This window comes from Micropterus salmoides, unplaced genomic scaffold (assembly GCF_014851395.1).
Source record: "Micropterus salmoides isolate LMB-PRFRI ecotype aquatic unplaced genomic scaffold, ASM1485139v1 Ms_hic_scaffold_21, whole genome shotgun sequence".
Classification (NCBI taxonomy): Eukaryota; Metazoa; Chordata; class Actinopteri; order Centrarchiformes; family Centrarchidae; genus Micropterus; species Micropterus salmoides.
Genome location: NW_024041262.1, coordinates 3071911 through 3093517, shown reverse-complemented (window position 1 = coordinate 3093517; position 21607 = coordinate 3071911). Strand labels below are relative to the sequence as shown.

Sequence of the window (21607 nt, the reverse complement as noted above, 5' to 3'; positions counted from 1 at the left end):
TAAATCGTTAAGGCAAATGAAACATTACGTACACTTGAGAAGCTTCAGATCCAGTTTTTACCTGGCCCTGGTCGTCCTCCCCTCCCTCAGTGTCATGGCTGAAGCTTACATTGGATCCAGAGTGATGTTTGATTCGAGTGTGTGCAGGCTGGCAGGAGCGCTGGAGCCGGGGATTGTCAGACGAGCGAGGAGTGTCGTGTGACGTCTCACTAGGCTCTGGACCTTCTCCCAGCTGGGTGGAGGACTCTGCTGGTAGGACGAGCAGAGCCTCCGCCTCCTGGGCCTGTACAGCGGTCACAACTAGTCAGGAGTGGATACAAAACTGTGCATCATCAGGTGATGAATTCCTAAATTTAATTTGACTCCAGTCAGTTTCTGTTAAAAATAACAGTCCTCATACCTCACCACTTCCTGCATTTGTTAAAAACTAAATTAACAATCTCTACAGCCAGGCTGCTAGTCAGGCTAAAACACACACACCTCTTCCCTGTCCTCATCTGTCTCCATGTGGCAGTAGGAGTTGACAGACAGGTCGTCTCTAAGATCATCCTGGCTGTTGTGAGGGGGCTCCACCTGTCCACTGAAGAACAGCACGGTCTCTGGACTGGGGTTAGGCCACGACAGGATACCCTGCTTGTCCACACAACACAGCACCTGCACACAAACAAATCATTTGCTCACTCGCATGCATGCGCCTTCAGCTACTTAAGTAATACAACAAAAGAGCGACTGGTGGGTTTTTTTTCAGTGCAGCTGACAAATATTTTTGTAGTCAGTCAATTCCATACCATAAGCACCAAAAAGAAAATTTGCATTTCTATTTGCACTATTGTGTTGGGCTGGCAGAAATATCAGAGACAGATATTTCACAACTAACTGCATTTCTATAAGCCACTTGGGGTAAATAAGAAAATAAATTTGTTTCCTTTCTCATTTGGGTGAAATGACCTTTAAAGAGGAGCAACATTAAACGCTCTGAATAGGGACCGGCAGAATTAGGGACTGTGAGGCAATCTGTCCCGTCTTTCTGTGACGCTAAAGTTAGCTGGAATCTAAGTGTAGAGCTGTCAACAGAACAACTGTGGGTCATCAGTCAGACATCAAAACCTTTACTTTTCTTTCTGTAGAAATCCAGTTACAGTCAGTTAATTACAAGTTAAAGTTTCTCTAAATACCTGACTCAGATTATGTTATAACCTCCTTTTGGCATTATACCCAGTACAAGCTTAAGTTTTTAATGTCCTATGTTGACCATCAATGTAGCTCTGAGTTAAATTTACAGAAAATAATCACAATTGAAATTGCAATTAGATCCTTCCCCAAATCATTTAGCCCTATATTACTCACAGTGACAGATCCCAGAGTATGTAAAAGGCTTGAAGTGTAACAGAGTGTCTGAGACTCTCCCTTCAGGACGTCAACCAGGTGCCTCCACACACAACGCAGCATCTCCTGCAAACATGAATATACACACAAACACACATGCACACGTAAAATGAAGTTAAGACAAGTGCTTTCTACTACATACTAGAGGACGGGAATGTGTGTCAATTCATACAAATCACGTATATGAGTAATATATTTGATGTCAGCAATTAAAACAGACAACTTTAAAAACTAGCTTTCACTAACAAGGAAGAACCAAGCTGAGTTAACAGCTCAGCCTAAAAGTCCCAAACCAGCTAGAAAACAAAGACCTAAATCCTAATCAGCTCTATGTGGTTGAGCTACACAGAAGGAAATAAAGACAGCGCTTCTAAACTACAGTGCTAGTGGCACAAGGCGAGGAGGTGAAGCCTAGTAGTGCAAGCTGCAGCATTTTCTGAGTGGTCCAAAACACAATAATGCAGATTTTCATTCTTTTGGATGGAATCCATGGTTCAGCAAGGGACAAAACAAAAACAAATCACAACTTGCCTTTCCTTGCCTCCTCTCTTTATCAGGCAGCATCCAAAGTGAACTTTCTGGCCGAGGGCTGGTAAACTAATGGAACATGGACATTAGGGGTGCAACATGAAGCTAGTAGTATCTGAGTCCAATAACTCCTGTTTGCACAGTAAACATGGCTATAGAGACAGCAATCACCTTGATTAATTTGACAAGGAAAAATGCCCGAATCTGACTATTATGAGACTAGATCTGTAGTTAGATTTACCTGCAATTAACTCATATCACACTCTAAATTGCTCCATCAAGGATATGTAAGAATACATCTTTTTAGAACAGCCAATAAATGACAATTAAAAAAGACGAAAGACCAGTATTGGGGTCTTAGACGTCCTGTATCAGTCAGGCTACACTGGCAAATTTTGTCAGTAGGGGAAGAAAACATTATTACTGCACATATATTAGCACATCTGTTAATACCCAAAAAAGTATTTATACTCAATTACATCCCTAATGTTCACACATGAGATAAAGAAGACCAGATTAAATCATTTATGTAAATCACACAGGAATTTCACACAGTTCCACAGCTCAACCAGTCAAGTTTTCATTAATTCATTTGAAATGACTGGAAATCATCTTCAAGTAATTAAGTTAAACTAACCATCCAGACAGAGGGGAAAATGCTCTCTACAACCATGAGTAGTATCACAACAGTCACAAATAAAAAGCATCAGTTACAGTCTAGCAGGAACAAATAGGTAATGATAAATACTAGCATCTTAAATGGTCAGCGTTGATCTGCCAGTTGATCTGTGATGTAATTGATGGGTCAAAGGTTTTAATCAGCATTTGATTATGGGACCTAGTCAGAAATATTTCCACTGTGTTTCTAACTGAGATAAAGAAAGGACACAAGGAGAGGAAACCCTTGAGAATTACCAGCACAGGGCCATGTAGGGGCAGTCATGCAGTGTAGCAGACAAGCAGAGGTGGAAGGTCAGGCACAGACTCAAGTGAAAGGCCCAATCCCAATGTCCCCCCCTCACAGACTCACAGACTTTGAGGCGCGTTCCCGGGAAGTCCGTGAGGCCTTAGGGCCGTCCCACTGTCAAATCGTCTAGTGCGCGAGGGCTCTCTCGCGGACAATTTAATCCCTTTATAGACCCTTTTTGTAAGTCCGCATTTCTGCAGACTTTGGCTGAGGGAATTGCCCACAGTTCATAGCGGTATGACGTAAAACACCAGGTTGCCCATAGACTGTATGGGGTTACCAAGCGAGAGAAATATCACGGCAAATTAAACTGCGTATTAAGAGAAGAAGAAAACCGTAAACAAACAAGCATTGACACCATGCAGATGTCAAAATGGTTCAAAGTTTTCTTAACTTAAGATGCTGCATAGAACACATTAAGTAAGAGGAATGCAATCACCTTATTACACACTTAGTTTATTCAACTATTTATGTTAGTTTTTGCTTGATGATGCGATTTGACCAACAATAGTGTATTGATTAATTACAAATATATATTGACATTTAGGCTACCTCTCCTCCACTCTGTAGGACAGGCCTGCAGGACTTAAAATTAAGGCAAAAACATGAAATAAAAAGTGTGCAACGTGTTTCAGTGTTGTCAAGGTAACGTGATAAAGTGGCAAAGGGCTGTCCCGTTCCTGTTTACACCATTTTGAGCCCTCACAGCCTCTTGCACAAACTCACTTTCCAAGAGACGTCAGTAAAGTCTGTGAGGGTTCGTGGCTTAGGGTTTAGGGGGGACATTGGGACCGGGCCAAAGTCTCTCTCAGGACCACCTCTTCCCTATAGTCAACACTAGCTATGTATTCACCTGGGGCAAAGCCAAAGCCAAAACACTGATGGTTTGAGAAAGACAGATCGGTGGTGTAATACTGATGACTGCAGACTTGCTTTGTTTTCCTTTGAGTACTACAGCCCAGCGACAATTTAGGACAATGACTGGGTTTGCGCAGGAACTATGAGAGGTCGTGGGAACAGATGCTGTGTCCATGAGAAAATGATCTTAAAGAGACAGGACTGACTGTTGAGATAACATCTCAAAGATGTCTAGAGGTATAAACATCCGGAGGTGCTTGGTCAATACGTGTTGAATAATAATCCACAGATGAAGAGTGACCAAAACAAAAGAGTCAAAGCTTAATTTAAAAAAAACATAAATAGAAAGCATATTAAAGCTAAAGAAATAGGACAAATGAACACATGGAGAATCATAGTGGTGGATGTCCATTAAGATTTCCATGGTGAAGAAATCAAAGAGGTAATGGTTGGGGGGGGGGGGGGGTAAGCAAGAGCTGTCTAAGTGGGTTCCACAAAGGGAGTTGCAAAGTGCGAGGACAGCGAGCAAGTCAAGACAGGCGGGTTCAGGTGGAGCTGGTAGCCAAGAGTGGAGGAGGGGAGGTGGGGGAGCGAGACAGTGAGAGGTGATACCTGGGAGGAAACCACTTCGGTGTAGCTGCTTAGCGTGTCCTCAGAGAACTTAGCAAGCTGGGGCAAGAGAAGAGTCTAGTTAAAACACAGAGAGAGGCCCTCACTGCATCTCCTCTGTGTCTATGTGTGTGCATGTGAGTGTGTGTGTTAGGGTTAGACTGATTTTGGGTTTTAACATCACCATCAATATTTCTGAATTAAAGCTATCCAGCAGGGAAAAACCTATGAAACAGCATATAGTGCAGTCAGTAAACATCTAGACAACAACAAAAAATATTTTTTTTCTGTACTCAAGCCCAAAGAATTTGAATGACAGGAAGATTAGCACATAAACACTGGAATGGTATTGGGCATCTGTGGCCAAGACTGCTTGCCTTGGTGAGTCAAGACAGCACTCACATTTACACTGACTAAACTGTGTAGGAACTGTAGCCCATTAAATATAGCCCCTGATTTGGGGGGGATCAAAAGTGATTGGACAAATTAAAGTAAACATCAAATTTAAATAAGGCACCCTCATCATTTTAATCATCATGAGGAGTATTGCTCAGCCAGTGAAAACATAAACATGGAACATATAATTCCTTCTGAGGTTCTGGAGGAGCTTTCTCAAGTCTGAGAAAATGACCCAGATGATGTCATCGGGGTTTTCTCAGTTTGGACTACAAATGTGAGTGGGGGCTCAATATGGTTTATATTGGGAAGAATTATATATTAGGCAGAAAGTGACAGTGAAAGTTAGCAGAGGAACAGTAAGTTGTCAGACTTAGACTATACTGGTGTACACTTCTGGCTGTTAAAGAAAGGACAGTGGTTAGGAGGTTAGTAAAATAAATTAGGGATGCAAACTTTTAAGCTAATGAGGAGATGTTTCTTTTGGATTTTAACGTGCAAATGAAATGCTTGGTAATTGTTCAGAAATACTAGAAAAAAAAAAGATGAATCAAGATGCACCGATAATTGTTTTATAATCACATCATGAGGTGCCTAGAGATTCCCACCCCTAGTTTATATATATATGTATATCAGTCCTGTTGTCCACTGCACATCAAGGAGGATGGGAGGGGGCTATTACAAAAAGCTAGAAAACAGAGCAGGCAAAGTTAAGTCCTCCTCTCTAAATACAGAGCTCAGTCTGAGCCTTGATGCTGCTAGAACACAGCCAGTGGACATATAATGTAGATCATTTCTGCAGGCCACCTGTACAACACTGTAACATTTAGAAATGTTTAACATGCAATGAATTATCACACTGTTTAATAGCATATCACAGGTAGGAGTACTCCACTGTTGGTGACCTTTTCATTGGAATCAAACCCAGATATCAGTCTAACCCTACAGTGTGTGTGTGTGGATTAGTTAACACAGCAACACAATCCTTCTTGTTAGTAACTAAAGCTGTCTTTCCTGTCAGTGCACAACGTTAAGTCTATGTGCATTTCTATGTGCGTGTGCCTCACCAGACCAGCTGGTGATGCGCGGCTGAACTCAGCAAGGACCCTGGCCTCTCCGAAGGCGTTCAGCAGCACCCACATGACGGGGAAGAGCAAGGGCAAGATGGGCAGAACACCCATCAACTGCAAATACAATTTCACATGTTTACATCTACCACATCATTTTAAAAAGTGTACTACAATGGAAATGTTGTACAACTGATTAGAATTCAGATATACGGGGGTTGACTGTTACATTACTAATGTAAATAAGGGAAATTGATGGCAAAATAGCGCATACACTCCAGTTTTTGTGAGCTACACATTTATAGTTTTGAATGATTGTACCTGAAGCTGAAAGAAATGGTAGCGGCTGGGGGTGAGGCTGGGTGCATCACAACAAAAGCGGACAGTGTTCACGAGCAGGAATGCCACCTAAATGGAGAGATAAGGTGGCACACATTACATCAGGTAGAAAACAAGTGACTCCAAATACATTGCAGCAACAATTTAAAAAAAACTTCATGTTAACTGCTCACCAGCACGACAGGACAAACTAGCTTGGTGATAACCGACTGCACTGTAAACCTCTCGTTATCGAGCACCGTGACTGGTCGAGCTAATGCCATCTCCAACGTGTTCCTATTTATAAAAAAGAAAACACAAGGGACATAAAAATTATTTTTATTATATATTCTTCCTCATAAAGAGCCGATAACATCTCGGTGTTGCTATTGAGAGAATTAACTCTTGTAATTTAACTAGAGACGAAACATGTTTTCTGTTCATGGTATTGGTAGTATTCTCTACCTGTAAGAATATAATAATAATCCATCAACACACCATCCCCGGTCTTAGAGCTGATGAATGTAAATATATGCAGAGATTTCTTAAAGGCTTAAGGCAGAAATGCAGAAAAAGAAGGGAAAACATTTTTGCCCAAAATTGATTTGGCGCTCATGAATAACTACATACCCAGAAAAACCACACAAAACATTTCTCAACACCCAGGGCCGACATGAGCAAGTTCCCTACCTGACCATGTCCAGTACTGGAGTCCGGACCACTCTGAAGAGACGGTGCTGCTGGGGGCTCTGAGGCCCTCTCTTCTCATTGGCCCGTGGGGAAGGAGGAGGGGAAAATGGGGGGAATAAATCTCCTGGCTCCAACACAATGTGCTCATCATCCTGAGACAGAAAAATAGATTAAGCAAAAATAAGTTTTAATGAGCCGTTCTGCACAATGAACAGTCTTATCGTGCAAACGCTGTTGACACCAGAACCTGACTTTACTGTTCTGAGGGACTCACTGTTTATACCTCTGGTGCTGTTCTGATCTGTAGTCTAATTAAAGTATGTGTTAAGAGACGTGTTGGGTTGCATTACTGTAATCCGATTACTTTTGTCTGTAATGCAGTAATGTAACGCATTACTGTTGAAAACTTCAGTAATCACATGACAGTTACTAATATCAAAATCATCACGTTACTTGTGAACTGGTTCTTGAACTATCCGCATAACTGGAGGAGTGAAAAATAAATCAAACGTCCCTTTTCGTGCGTGTTTGCCTAACACTTTTCCGAGCTGCCAAAGACGTCTTTCGAGTGGTGGAGGTATTACTTCATATTGTTTGATGAAAGGACAGCGATACCCTCTAGTGCACCTGCGGCGAGGCTCTTTAGCCTGGGCAGTCTTTGCTGACTCAGAGGAGGAACAGCTTGTCTGAAGAACGATTTGAGAGACTCCTGCCCAGGCTGCGAACTGCGGGGGAGCCAGGGGGAGTTTAGCACCCCTTAATAAAACATCAGCTCCCCTAAAAGCATAATTTGTGATAAATTCTGGGGGGCTCTAAAATATTGACAGCATGCTTTATTGACATTAATCTCAATATTTCTCTAACATCATGGATCATGTGGAGCGTCAGACTTCAGCCAGCCAGAGGGAATGATCACCAACCGTCCGCAGAATGCCGCTCGCTCTGCGATCTTCTGTCCCTGGTCCGCCAACCCCCCCAATCACTTATTACGCAAGATCCATGCACTACTGCAGCTGGGGGCTCTCCACAGCGCCACGCAACTTTCTAAATTCTTCCATCTCACAGAGAAAAGAAACAAATGTTTCCAATGAAATGTCCAAATGTGTTTTAAGCATTATAGTACTGTACTCTAGCCTTGTTCTTCTCTTGCCAAATGTTGGGCTGATGTTCACAACTTTGTAGAATTAAAGAGCATAAAAGAGAGATCCTATGTATGTTCTCATTACATTTGTGTTGATCTGGGCATATATGAGGTGTAACTTTATTGTTATTGTGCATCACAGCTTATGTTACGCAGTAATCCAAAAGTAATGTAACTAGTAGTGTAACTAGTTACTTTCAGCAGTGAGTAGTCTAGTAAAGTAAGAAAAAAAGTTAAAAAAAGTCAAGTAGTAATGTTTAATCCATTACCTTTTTTGAGTAACTACCCCAACACTAGTTAGGAGAAACTCACGTCATGACAGACATGACATACAGCAGCCCACTGTGTCGCGTAGCATTCAAGCCAAGTTTTCACACAGATTCACAGTGATTTTATCTGAAGGCCCTGCTTTTTCAAGTCCTGCACAGATGTCACCATCCAACACCAAGCACTTGAATAAATGCAGGACCATAAACAACGAAGTTATTAATGTAAATGCGTCCTTTCTAGTCTCACTCATACACTGGCGGAATAGCCGCCAGGGGCAATTCGGTGTTCAGTATCTTGCCCAAGGACACTTCGACACGCAACCAGGGGGAGCCAGGGATTGAACCTCCGACCTTCCGATTAACGGCCAACCCGCTCTACCTCCTGAGCCACAGCCACAGCACTGCCAGATATCCCAGGCCAAGTAAATGTGTTCTGTGTGTCTGAGCGCCTCCACATACAGACATGCACCTGTAGGCCTGTCGAAAGCGATATTCTAATCTACTGTTGTGTTTCGGACAAGCACAGCATGCTAGCTCGGCTAACAATGAATTGTTACAAACTAGCTCAAACCAAAGCAGTCTGTATGTAGTCTTTGGGTCTAGCTTAGTTTTCCATGTACCTCAAAATTTGGCACATTCTTGTAAACTTATCTGCTGGCTAAGACAAACCAGCCCCACCACTCTCTACCAGCAGCAGCAGAGGGAGGAAGAGGAGGACGGGAGGAAGGACTGAAACCGACTGATCTGTGTTCTTCATTCTTTGTAAAATTTACTCAGTATTTTATGTCAGGAATATGGTTTATATTAACATTTTAGATTTGCTTCCAGTGAGATATTATTGAGCCAATATTAAGTGTGAAAAATTATAAAAGAACCAAACACCAATAAGAGTGTTTCAATAAGATCCTTACGATACCCATCCCAATTTAGAAATTCTAAAAGTTTATGATAATTTATCATATTAATAATAATAATAATAATCGGGGGGGGGGGGGGGGGGGGGGGTGTTTAACCATTTTCGATATGCAAGAATGTTGTTTCGCATCTATGACTGTCCTAGTTGTCCTAGTTCTGATTACTTTACTTTATTATTTATAAAGATTAAACACAATTACCTTAAGTCTTGTTGTTATACAATAACGGGGGCAAGTAAAAATGTTGCTTTAGGCAAGCAGATTTCTGACCCACTTGCCCGGTAGGGCAAAAAACCTTAACGTTATAACAGCGGCGGCACGGTGGTGCAGTCGCCTCACATGTCGTGGGTTCGAACCCCAGTCCTGGCCTTTCTGTGTGGAGTTTGCATGTTCTCCCCGTAGTCCAGTGTAGTCCACTCTAATGTACTTTTTGTAGTCCTCATAGCATGTTTAATTGCTGACATCCATATTACATTTTTGTGATGTTTATTGTAAGGAATATAATGGACTTTTTACTCTGGGTTTGGGGCTTCTTTTCTGTTTGTGCAGTTATTTTGTTTCACAACATGCGTCTGTCTGGTTAACAGGAAATCTTATTCGACAAGACTCAAATCTCATGTGTAACTCTTTACCTCAGCAGCCAGTATTAACACATCCACGTGCTTGCAGGACAAAGAACAGCATGTTTTCTACCCACCAGTATGGCCGCTGTGAAGTCAGCTGTGGTTGTGTGTGGTTGTGAGTGTTTACGGACGAGTAACAAAATATTTGCTTTTTGTACCAATATCAGTTCTGGTATAAATATAAAAACTCGGAGACTTAGTATTGCACAGTATTGCAGTTACTAACCAAAGAACCTAAGAGTAGTGATTTTTGGCTCTTTTATTTCCAGGATTTATATTTTATAAATCAAAATTCAACTCAGTATACATGCCAGAACATTTACAGACAGAAAAAAATCTTCATCCGAGATTTTAATGAATGACTTAGTTGAATTATGTTTATTCAAAAAAGTCATAATAATGATACTGAATAACAGTATTTAAGCAAATGATGTGTATTAATATGACCAGAGGTGTATTTGTTTGATGACATTATGCCAGAGGAGTTGAGGAGGAGAGAAGCTGTGGTGGAATCAAATTCAGTTAATCCGATACAGAACTGTGTCTGCACCAAATTATCCTTCCAAAACAATTGTGCACCTACACATACTGTGTATATTAGGGATGAAACGAGTACCGGTTTAACGGTAAACCATGGTAAAATTCCAGACGGTTATTATTACCGTACACATTTTAATTACCATGGTAACCGGGTACGGTTAACCACGCTGTTATAATCTCAGGGCAAACACTGTCCAGCGTCTCCCAGAAGCAGGCGCGCATGCGCAGAATGCAACGTGGGTTTGTTTGGGTCGATGACAACCTAACAACACAGCGGAAGACGGCGCTGCTGGAGATTTTTCAGTCACTCTGAAGTCCGGTCATATTTTAGTTTTTATGAAAGAGCTGAGGGAAACGCAGAAAACGCAAATAGTGAACGCAGGGTGAGTTTACTTTTAGCTTTGGTTTGTCTCTCTGACTTGCTAACAGCGTGTAACCTGAAGCTCTCAGTGTTGCTGCTCTGCTACACGTTGTTCTGCTGCTGTGTGCGTCGTGTGTCGGCAGAGTCTATTGGTCCACTGCGCATGACAACACGTTACGCTGTTCAACCAACCAGCAGATCTAGAAACGCTACAGACTCATTGCAGTTACTGTCACTTTCTTCTAAAGACTTTTGTTTTCATGTAATTGTCCACGGGGTCATTGTATTACCTATATAATATAAAATCTTGTTAATGCACACTTAGATGATTTTCATATGTTTACAAAAGGTATTTGCTGTTATTTTATTTTTTATGCAAACAAAATGGCAATTGTATGTATGTTTGTATATTATATATATATATACACACATACATACATACATACATACATACATACATACATACATACACACACACACTCACACACACTGACCTTAATGCCTCTGAGGGATGCAAATGCCTCTTGGCCAGGTCTCAGAGCGATGACGTCTCCTTCCACCAGCAGACTGACAGGCAGGTTAACCAACTGGGAGTCGCGGTACGTCCAGTGAAGGGACCACGATTGGGACGCGGGTGTGTACAGATCAGGGTACAGAGACGGAGACCACCGCACTTCACCCACACACCCTGACATATAGTCTGGAGTGACAGGCAAAGACAGTGAGGACGCAGATAGACAGAGGAAGAGCGGAGGGAGACAAGTATGAATACAGTGACAGTGGAAGGCATTTAATTATAAGTTTTACTTGATTCAGTTCCTCTCAGAGCCCGTCGATGAGAAATATGTTTATGGAAAAATGTGGAGCCCTCCTTGAACTGTTCAGTGTTCACTGTTCCACATTTATGCTCTTTTCCCCGTTAAGTTATTTTAGTGTAGATGAAGATAACGGAAGTGGAGGTTGCAGTTGCAAAGACAGGACAATTGTAGCTGTGGGCAGCCACAGAGAAGGACAGATCTGACATAGGAGTCATGCAAACAGATGTGATAGGCACTGCACTGATATTAATAATATTAAATCAACTGTATGTAACAAACAGCACAGTAATTGTGTTTCCTAATGACAGACACTTGACTTCACAAAATTTTTGCACTGACCAGCAAGGGCAAATTACATTGTGGATTTTACCATGAATGAGTTGAGAAAAGGTAAGTGAGGAAGAAAAACACAACAGATATTTATTTGCAGTGGTGGTGACTCACCACTGAGCTGTGTGATGATGCCCTTGAGGCGCCGGACCATCTCACTCCTCCTCAGCCTCTCCTGACGTCCGACCAGCAGCAGGTTCAGCAGGAAGAGGAGAAGAAGGGCTGCAGCGTTCACCAGCTCTATACCAGAACTGCAAAGGTGAAAAGGAGAACAGCAGACCCATTTGTGGGAAATTAAATAGAAAATCAGGATCCAGCACAATTAAACATATTTCTCAATTAGTGTTGCTCAATTAAAAAGGGTCTGAAGTCTGGTCATATTTTGGTTTTTAAAGGAGTTCTGAGGGTTGAAGGAAATGTCCCAATAGTGAACGCAGGGTGAGTTAACTTTAATTTTTAGCTTTGGTTTGTCTGTCCGACTTGCTTACAGCTTGTAAACTGAAGCTCTCAGTATTGCTGCTCTTGTAAAAACTACATGTTGTTCTGCTGCTGTATGCAGACTCACCCACTGCACGATACGTAGTTTAGTCTCCCAACCAATCTTGTTCATTTAAAATCCCGCAACTGTCAAATTAGTTGTACAAGAGAAACTCTGCAGACTCCTCTGTATTTATGTGAGCTATTGGGCTCAACATGATAGAAAATAATATAAAATCTTTAAAGATAATGCACACTTAGATAGTTTTCATATGTTTACATAAGGTCTTGGCTGTTATTTTAATGTTTATGCAAAGAAAATGTTAATTTTATTTGTGGTTTTCAAGACAAAACTTGTTGAAATGGTTTTAATGTGTGTATCAGTACATTTTAATCTTTTTCGGCACATTTTTACAATACCGTGATAATACTGATAACAGTGATCATTTTGGTCACTATAATCATGATCTGAAATTTTCCATATGGTTTCATCTCTACCTCTGAGAAACCATCACTTCTACAATTATAGCAGATAAATCCAAATTCAAACCAAATGAATGTTTTAATTGGCCAATCAGTGTTTGTCAGTTAGTAGCGCATACTTATTTAATCAAATGGTGAAAGGAGAACAGTCCGACCATGCATAAGATCGCCTTGGCACACAGCAAGAACAACGACAGCTGGTGTTTGTGTTGCTGGTGATAAATTACAATTTCTCACGTCTGTTTATCTTGAACATTTTGGTTATTTTTCAGGAAAATAATGAAGTTAAGTGGACAAGTACATGAGCAGCCTTAGCTTGTTCTCAGAATTTAAAATATAGCATTTCATTCAGTTTATGATTTTAACATTAAGCCTTCTCTAAGCCGAGTTTCCTCTAAAAAGAATTTACTTTCAAAACAATGGTTCTATACCTGTATACATGTTATAGAGTAGCTTCTTCAGACACCATGAAATTTAAAAATAATAAATGACTGCACAAATATCTACAACACTGGTGTTGATGGTACATGTACAGTATCACAGATGTTCCAGAACAGGACGGTTCAGCAGGACGGCACCTACCTGCCCTTTGGCTGGCTGCCGTGGCAGCAGAGGAGTCCCAGCACCACCAGTAGAGTGAGGGCAGCTCCCGGCCAATGGAGACAGGAATGACGGCTGGCATGGTAAAGGAAGTTATTCACCCACTGTTCCTAAGAAAAAAAAGGCATAAGAAAACACATTTAACATATGAGAGATTTATTTAAGGGACTGTTTGCTATTAGTGGATGTTTATAAGGACCAAACATCCTCACAAGGATGGAATGATCTCAACACTAATTTTGCTCATTTGGGTTTAGGATAGGATTACAATAATTAATGTCTAAATGTTTATACGTACCTGTGCAGAGGTTCGTCTGCGTGTGGCCCTTTGGTGCTGCTCCAGCAGGCTGCTGAGCTGGTCCCGGAGCTTCACCAGAGCATGGCCAGTCGACAGGCCCAGAGTCATAGCATCCTCCTCCTGCAACAACACGTGGAACAAGCTTTTCATATTCTGGCTGACCTAAATACAATTATCATCGTCGCCAGTATTAATGATTTGAAGACTTAATAAATGATTTCTTTCTATAATGTATAATAATTGTTTCCATAAATGTTTAACATGATTGTACTGGGCTACTGACACAAGCCATTATGGCATACCTGAGTTGAGAGTAAATGGTAAATGGACTGCACTTATAAAGTGCCTTTCTAGTCTTCCGACCACTTAAAGCACTTTACACTGTCTCACAGTCACACACACATTCGTACAGATGACAGTAGCTACACCATGCAATTCAATTCAGTTTTATTTAAGATAGCGCCAAATCACAACAACAGTTATCTCACAGTGTTTTTGATAAAAGAGCAGGTCTAGACCGTACTCTATGATGTTATTTACAGAAGCAATGTGTCTCAGATATAGAAAAACACACACACACACACACACACACACACACACACACACACACACACACACACACACACACACACACACCATCAGGAGCAATTTGGGCTACAGTATCTTGCCAAAGGACACTTTGACATGCAGACTGGAGGAGCCGCAGATTGAACCACTGACTTTCTGATTAGTGGCCGAGCCGCTGGAACAGAGAAAAGCAGCAATTCCTCATATTGAGAAACTAGAGCCACAGAGTATTTGGCATTTAATCTTTCCTTCTCAGCTGTTACTTCTAGGCTGGATTACTGCAATTTTTATTATCAGGCTGCCTAAATAAGTCCCTTAAGAATCTCAAGCTGATCCAGAATGTTGCAACATGTGTACTGACAAGAACCAGGAAAAGAGATCATATTTCTCCTGTATTAGCTTCTCTGCACTGGCTCCATATGAAGTCCAGAATAGAATTTAAAATCCTTCTGCTCACCTACAAAGCCCTTAGTACCCGGATCAGACAGAAACCGTTCTTTGTAGTGAGAGGCGCATTTTCTAAGTTGTTTTCTATCGGCAGTGAGAGATTTGCGAGCTGTTTATGAGCCGTGGGCGCCTTGCGTTTTGGGCGCCTGCTGTGGCTTGTGTTTTCGAAGCAGCGCTCGAAAAAATTTCAACTCTGAGCAGAAAAGCGCCCAACAAAAGACACAGACCTGTGAGTTATGATCAAGTTTCTGCTAATATGACAGTTAGGCCTATTACTTAACAGCAAACCAAAGATTACAGATCGCTGGCGCTATAATCTTTAATTAGACTGACAGGCCAGCTGATTTGGTGGTTGCCTAGCAACATAAAAAAAAAAAATGCAGCACACTGCCCTTTTTTAAATTCAACCAAAAAGGCACCTCAGGTTTTCAGACCTACAAAACGCTTTCTGTCTGATCGGGGCCTCAATGGTCAGGCACCACCTTATCGAGCTCATAGTACCTTCCTACCCCACTAGAACTCAGGTGAGCCCTGAAACACGATGATATCTTTCGATATTAACATAGATAACCAAAACTAGGTTTTAATTTTCGTAATAGCTGTTTTCCTTCTGAAGCTAGGAAGAACCTGGTTCAAGCCACAGTGGTGGACTATGGGGATTTGATGCATGCAGCATCTTCTCTACTAAATAAACACTACTGTGCAGGGTTGCGCTTTATCTTAAAAGCAAGATTGTCCACTCATCATTATAGGTTATATAAAATGCTGGAATGTTTTCACTGTCTACACAGAGACTGTTCCTTTTAGTGTTTTTATCTGCAAGCCAATCCTGGGCAAACTACCCAGTTACATCCCTCCTTAACTTTGTGGACAGTAGTTACCAAACACAGTCAAGCAGGCTACTGCTTTTAAAGTTCCCAGGGTTGTCTCCAAGTTCGGAAGTACTGTCTTCACACATTGTGCACCTTCAACATGGAACAACTTACAAAAGACTCTAACAGCCCTTTTTTCTCTGTGTACAACATGGTACCAGCTCGACTCACCTTTTTTTGGTTTTCCATTGGGGAAAAGTTGTATCTCTGACTTTTTTATCACCTCCGTCGAGGTTCAAAGTGAGCTCAGGCGATACCAACAGCTGATGTGAAAACAGCGGACTACTGATTGGTCAGAAAGAATTGTCACTATTTACTGCACCATCTTTACGCACGTAGACGTGGGCCAGTGTTTTATATTTTACAATTTTCGTTTGCTATTTCATCACTAAATATACCTGAGTTTCCAAGTTTTTTTGGTGAGAAGATTTCAAATATTGGCAGTTTTATGAAAATGTGATTAAAGTTTTTTGGAGTTGAGGATCTCCACAAGTGCCGCTGGCGGAAGCTGGTGAGCCAAATGCCGGGGTCAGCTATTGACGCTTACAGTCCCCTCTGGTCCCACAGTCACACAGACCACTGCAGCCAATGCAGCAGATGACCCCGGCAACAACGGCAGAGGAATCCAGCTGTAAGACTTTCCTACCGCTTTTCTGTCTTTACAATCTTAGTAATGTAGAAACATTTTAACGCATGTAAGAGACAGCTGGTGTGTGTGGGTCGCAGGTGTGTGAATATTACGTTGCGGCAGTTTTCTTGGTCAGGTCTCCCTTGAAAAAGAGATCTTATTTCAGTGGGTTCCCCTGGTTGAATAAGAAAAATAAAAATTATATATATATATATATATATATATATATATATATATATATATATATAGAAAATAACATGTTATTAGAGAAAGGGAAACAGAGCCATATCTACTGTTAATGGGCCTGCGCATACACAAACAGAACATATATAAAAATGAAACCTCATACACACAGTTTGAGCTTGCAAGCTCCACATACCACACAGCCAAGCTATAAATATCTTCCCATTTCCCCAAAGTAACAAAGCCTCAACAACAATCCTCCAGATAAAAGTCAACATGCAGAGACATGAGGAGCCTAACCATGCCCACAATCTCAGAAGGAGGTAGCTCAATCTTGGCTGCTTACCAACAAATCAAGAGAAGTATACCAACATGCAAACACTACCTCTACCAGCAAACGATATGCCTTAAAAAGAGATGCACTGATCGATCAGGCGGTGACTGGCTTCAGCCAGTTTTCAGAGACCAGGCTGATATGTCTCACATATCCGATTTTGTGCCAGACATATCTACACTCATGTGCACAGCGGCACAGACAGACACCGACTATTGTCACAGCCACACACAGAGGGACAAGACACAAAGCTGTGTAATACCAGTAAGACCAAAATCTGTTTCCCTACAGACTTTACTTGGGCCCAGGTATATTAACGGTGACCAATGTATATTTGGCAGCCCATTTTAGCGCTTTACAGGGAGACACACAGTGAGAGGTGGAGCAACAGTGAACACACCTGTTGGTACCGATGTCATTCAGTAGCGCGTTGGTCTCGATAGTATGGATAGGCTCTGCCATTAACAACAAGCCTCCTTAACACGAGGCTCACCTGCTGCTGTGAAAACTGATTAGCAGGTGAAAAAAACCCCGCAAAAATTGTTTTTTGGGCCACTTTATAAAACTGCTGACAAAGAAAGTCAACAGAGCGCACAGAGAGAGACATGAAGTGAGGACAACCAGTGGGACCTCAGACTGATAAATAATTGTACAGATTTTCAAATTATTATTTTTGGTCTTTTGATATTTTAGTAATTGTTTTTACATTTGATACGGATTTCACACACACACACACACACGCTTACTGTTTTAATTATTTATTTTTAATATTTTTTTTAACATACACACATGCACGCTTACCGTTGTATTCATTTATTTATTTTTAAAAAAAAATTTAACACAAACACACATACGCTTTAATTACTTGTTCAATGAAATGTATGGGGTTGATTGTTCTTATGTAGTATGTATGATGCTTTGGCAATGTTGTTACACATTCATGCCAATAAAGCTGAGAGAGAGAGAGAGAGAGAGAGAGAGAGAGAGAGAGAGAGAGAGAGAGAGAGAGAGAGAGAGAGAGAGAGAGAGAGAGAGAGAGAGAGAGAGAGAGAGAGAGAGAGTGTAGGTGTGTGAAATATCATACTAGAAACAGAGTGATGTATTTCAGTACGTTGACCTGTCTACACTGTCGTTCTGTGGGAAACATTGAGCAATGTTAAAACCTGCTGCAACTGTCAGTTGGATTTTTTTTTTTTTTGTAGAAAAAAAAGCTCTTTCCAGTAGCCTAACCTGGAGCACTTTTTATTTTGTGATGTGTTTGAGTGAGAGTGAAAGGAGGTCCTGTTACTTGGTGCAATTTGGGAGAAAATGTTATTTATTTATGTTATTTAATAGTCGTTTTTTTATTATGAACATACAATTGAAAGGACCTTAGGAAGACTAGCCAGTGCTTCTGCTGATGCTAAAGGGAATGCAAAGAAAGAAAGATAGAAAAATTAAACAAAGTTCCAAAATGTTTGTCTATGATGTCAATTAAATTTCTAAGAAAGAAAGAAAATTGGTATCAGCAGGTCAGACTCAAAAATCTGAATCAGCCAAGACAATTGCAATCGGTGAATCTCTAGCTACAGTATATCTGACTGACACTCACAACAATCAGTCTTGTTCCATTTGTTTAGCCTGTACTGAGTACACTGTGTTCAGCTGCAGACTGACAGAAACAAGCAAAACACAACTTACACTGCTCTTCTTTCTGAGGCAGATCCCTTCTTTCATCTTCAACACCATGACGGCCCTGCTCTGCTTCAGTTAAATCTATATTACTGCTGGCCTTAAATAGCAATGTCTGACAATACGTGACGAGAATCGTTACATTTAAAAAACCAGCTCTCAAGATGTGAATGAAGTCCTGACTGGAGAGACAGCCTGCTCATGTCGACAGTCAGGAGAGAGCTGGAGATGCAGCAAAACCTCACCCAAATGTCCCTCGTCACTGGGCTGCAGACAACAGAGCCCAGCGTCAGTGCACAATGCCAGCTGGACTTTCATTTTGAAAACAGCAAGTCTGGCTGCCTCTCTGGAACAGGCTGAGCCTCATTCAGTTCAACTCAGTTCAGCAGCTGGCTTGGACACTAAGCAACAAAACCCCGACTACAGAGAGATGGGGCTGGGGGGGTGGGGGGACAGGCTCTTTTGATGTGACGAACAATGCCAACCTGGCCCGTAAAATCGTGGTTAGGCTATTTTCCACTCTTGCCAGCTTAGTATATTTTGCAGTGATGGAGGGACACAGAAGCTGTAGAGAGAACTGGTAGAGAAGATGTTAACAAAACTATTACAAGGATTGGCCAATATGGTTAATCACTACTACAATATCACTATACTAACAGGGAGTGAGATCAGAATGAATCTAACATGGAGAAGAAGTCTTGAAAGCTGGGAAAAATAAATATTTTAACAAAGATGGTAATGGAAAACTCTGAAACCTGGCTCCACCACAACATCCCAGACCAAGCTATTACACTCGCTGATAGAACACAAGACCAGAGCACGTGGACCGTCATTGATGCTTGGTGCTGTCAAAGTGGATGGAAATTTTTACCAGATGTGGAAGTTTTACTGCTAAGATGTCAGCCATATTATCCCCATCCCCATTTTGGTCTATGAGACCATATTTCTCAGCTTCTCCTGCCTACTTACACCCAACTGGGTAGGTCAAACTAACCGTAAAAACAGTGCGGCTAGATGAGGCTACACCATCTCTACTAGACTGTTTAGAGAGGAATCTTGAGGAATATACATCATTAGTGCCATCATACATACATTGAGGATCAGGTGGTGATTCATCAAATTTTGACAATGAGAGGTGGGGCTCTTTGCAGAGCTAAAAAGCTGCTTTCCAGTCAGGTGACAAGGAAGCATACAGCACCACCAGAGCAAGACGGACAATTGCCATCAAGGAAGCGAAGCGGACACATCAGCAGAGACTCAACGCCAACAACACCAAAGGTATGTGGCAAGCCATCAAGGACATCACAGGCTACAATAGCAGGAGCTCCCCCATCATGTGTGAGGCCACATTACCAGATGAGCTAAACACATTTCATGCTCCTCAACAAGGAGTCAGCTATAAAGTCTACTCCACCTCCAGAGGACCGGCCACTGTCAGTATCCACGGCAGATGTGAGACGAGTCCTGCTGAGAGTGAAGATGAGTAAATCTGCTGGGCCTGGTAACATCAATGGCCGTGTACTAAAAACCTGTGCCAATCAGCTGGTTGATGTTGTTACTGACATTTTCAACATATTACTGTCTCAGGAGTAGGTTCCCATTCTCTTCAAGACAGCCACCATCATTCCTGTACCTGTCTAGTCGGAATGACTAGCACCCTGTGGCTCTCACCCCCATTCTGATAAAGTGCTATGAAAAACTGGTTCTTAAGTAGGACTGAATGATTAATTGCATTTGCGATATTATCGCAATGTGATAAAATGAGATTTTCTAATTCCAAAGACTGCGATTACACTCTGGTCACATGACACCCTAAAGTAAAACAGTCTGCAGACGAAGCATCAATTTTGCACATTACGCTGTTTGACTTGTTGTTGTACAATGGCTTTAAGCTTGACAGAAGCTGTCACACAGGGAATGAAAGTAGCACCCACCACCCGCGGGTAAATTGGTGGTGGTGGTTGACGGACAGGAAAAATGCACAACAGAAAGACACGTGTAGTAAGGTAAGCGTATTGTGGCGATCAGCGCCTGTGTCACACACACGGCCAACAGTGAGCTCAGGAAATATTACTAAGCTTGTCTATTAAACACGAGAGACGTCACTTGGTTTTATTTTTGTTGGACAACTTTTTTGAAAATTGAACCTCAAACTGAGTATATTTTGGTTTGCTTACTGGGATATAGAAAGATGGACTCGTAGGAGATCTGACTGAGAAAAGGACGCATTAACTGGTGGTTGAACTGTGGCTTTTGTATTGAGCTCTTACTGTAGTCTATAACCGACTGTGGTGAACTTAGTTTTTCTTGTTGTCTGTAGGCAGGCCGACTTCATATATCTTATATTATTTAATGCCATGACTTGACAAATTATCTTTCTCATATTATTAAAATTTGATATTTCTTCTCCACCATTGCTCATAGCAATTCATGCATCACCTAATTTCATCATCAAACACAGGCCTCAAAGAGCTTAAAAATTAATCGCATATTAAATCGCAATTGCAATATTTGTAAAAAAAGAAAAAAGAAAATCGCAATTAGATTATTTTCCAAAATTGTTCAGCCCTATTCTTAAACACATAAAGAACAACATCCCAGCCAGCCTGGGCCTTCACCACTTTGCTTTCAGAACCAACAGATCCACAGAGTATGATATCTCACTGCCCCCCACTCAGCCCTCACACACCTTGAGAAAACAACACCTACATCAGAATGCTGTTTGTGGATTTCAGCTCAGCATTCAACACAATCTCCCCATGAAACTGATCGGCAAACTCAGCACTCTGGGTTTAAATACAACACTCTGCAACTGGATATTGGACTTCCTCACAAACAGACCCCAGACAGTTCAGATTGGCAGACTCACCTCCTCCACTCTAGTGCTCAACACCGGAGCCCCCAGCGCTGTGTGCTCAGCCCCCTCCTGTCCACGCTGTTCACCCAGGACTGCATCCCTGACATGCAGAGAACTCTGTGGCGAAGTTTGCAGACGACCATCATCGGCCAGATTTCAAACAACGAGACTTAACGTCAGGAGGTGCGAGGACAACAACCTACTGCTCAACGTCAGTAAATTCATGGAGCTGCTCATTGGCATTGGATGTGCACGGCTCAGGACCGGAGGGCTCTGCAGCAAATGATTAAAACTGCTCAGAAGATCATCGGTACCCATCTACCAAGCATCAGTGATATCAGGCTGTGAGACTCCTTAATTCCTTCTCCGCAATGA

General features: G+C 41.6%; 1 protein-coding gene across 9 annotated transcripts in view; it reads right to left on the bottom strand.

The window, feature by feature from the left end:
• Nucleotides 1–21607, bottom strand: part of tmem94 (transmembrane protein 94) — a 42956-nt gene that overhangs the window by 17557 nt on the left and 3792 nt on the right. For 3 of the 9 annotated variants that reach the window (XR_005446991.1, XM_038735405.1, XM_038735406.1), the window contains exons 3-15: nucleotides 13674–13793; nucleotides 13358–13485; nucleotides 11930–12066; nucleotides 11162–11367; nucleotides 6820–6971; nucleotides 6324–6426; nucleotides 6133–6219; nucleotides 5812–5928; nucleotides 4352–4426; nucleotides 1918–1983; nucleotides 1348–1452; nucleotides 481–654; nucleotides 62–283 (exon numbers count right to left, since the gene is read on the bottom strand). Coding sequence is in view for 8 of the 9 variants with exons in the window: in XM_038735405.1 (XP_038591333.1) it covers nucleotides 62–283; nucleotides 481–654; nucleotides 1348–1452; nucleotides 1918–1983; nucleotides 4352–4426; nucleotides 5812–5928; nucleotides 6133–6219; nucleotides 6324–6426; nucleotides 6820–6971; nucleotides 11162–11367; nucleotides 11930–12066; nucleotides 13358–13485; nucleotides 13674–13793 (1692 nt within the window). In the remaining variant the exon portion in view is untranslated. The remainder of the gene's footprint in view (nucleotides 1–61; nucleotides 284–480; nucleotides 655–1347; nucleotides 1453–1917; nucleotides 1984–4351; nucleotides 4427–5811; nucleotides 5929–6132; nucleotides 6220–6323; nucleotides 6427–6819; nucleotides 6972–11161; nucleotides 11368–11929; nucleotides 12067–13357; nucleotides 13486–13673; nucleotides 13794–21607) is intronic. The other 6 variants (XM_038735411.1, XM_038735412.1, XM_038735408.1 and 3 more) reach the window with 5 other exon arrangements.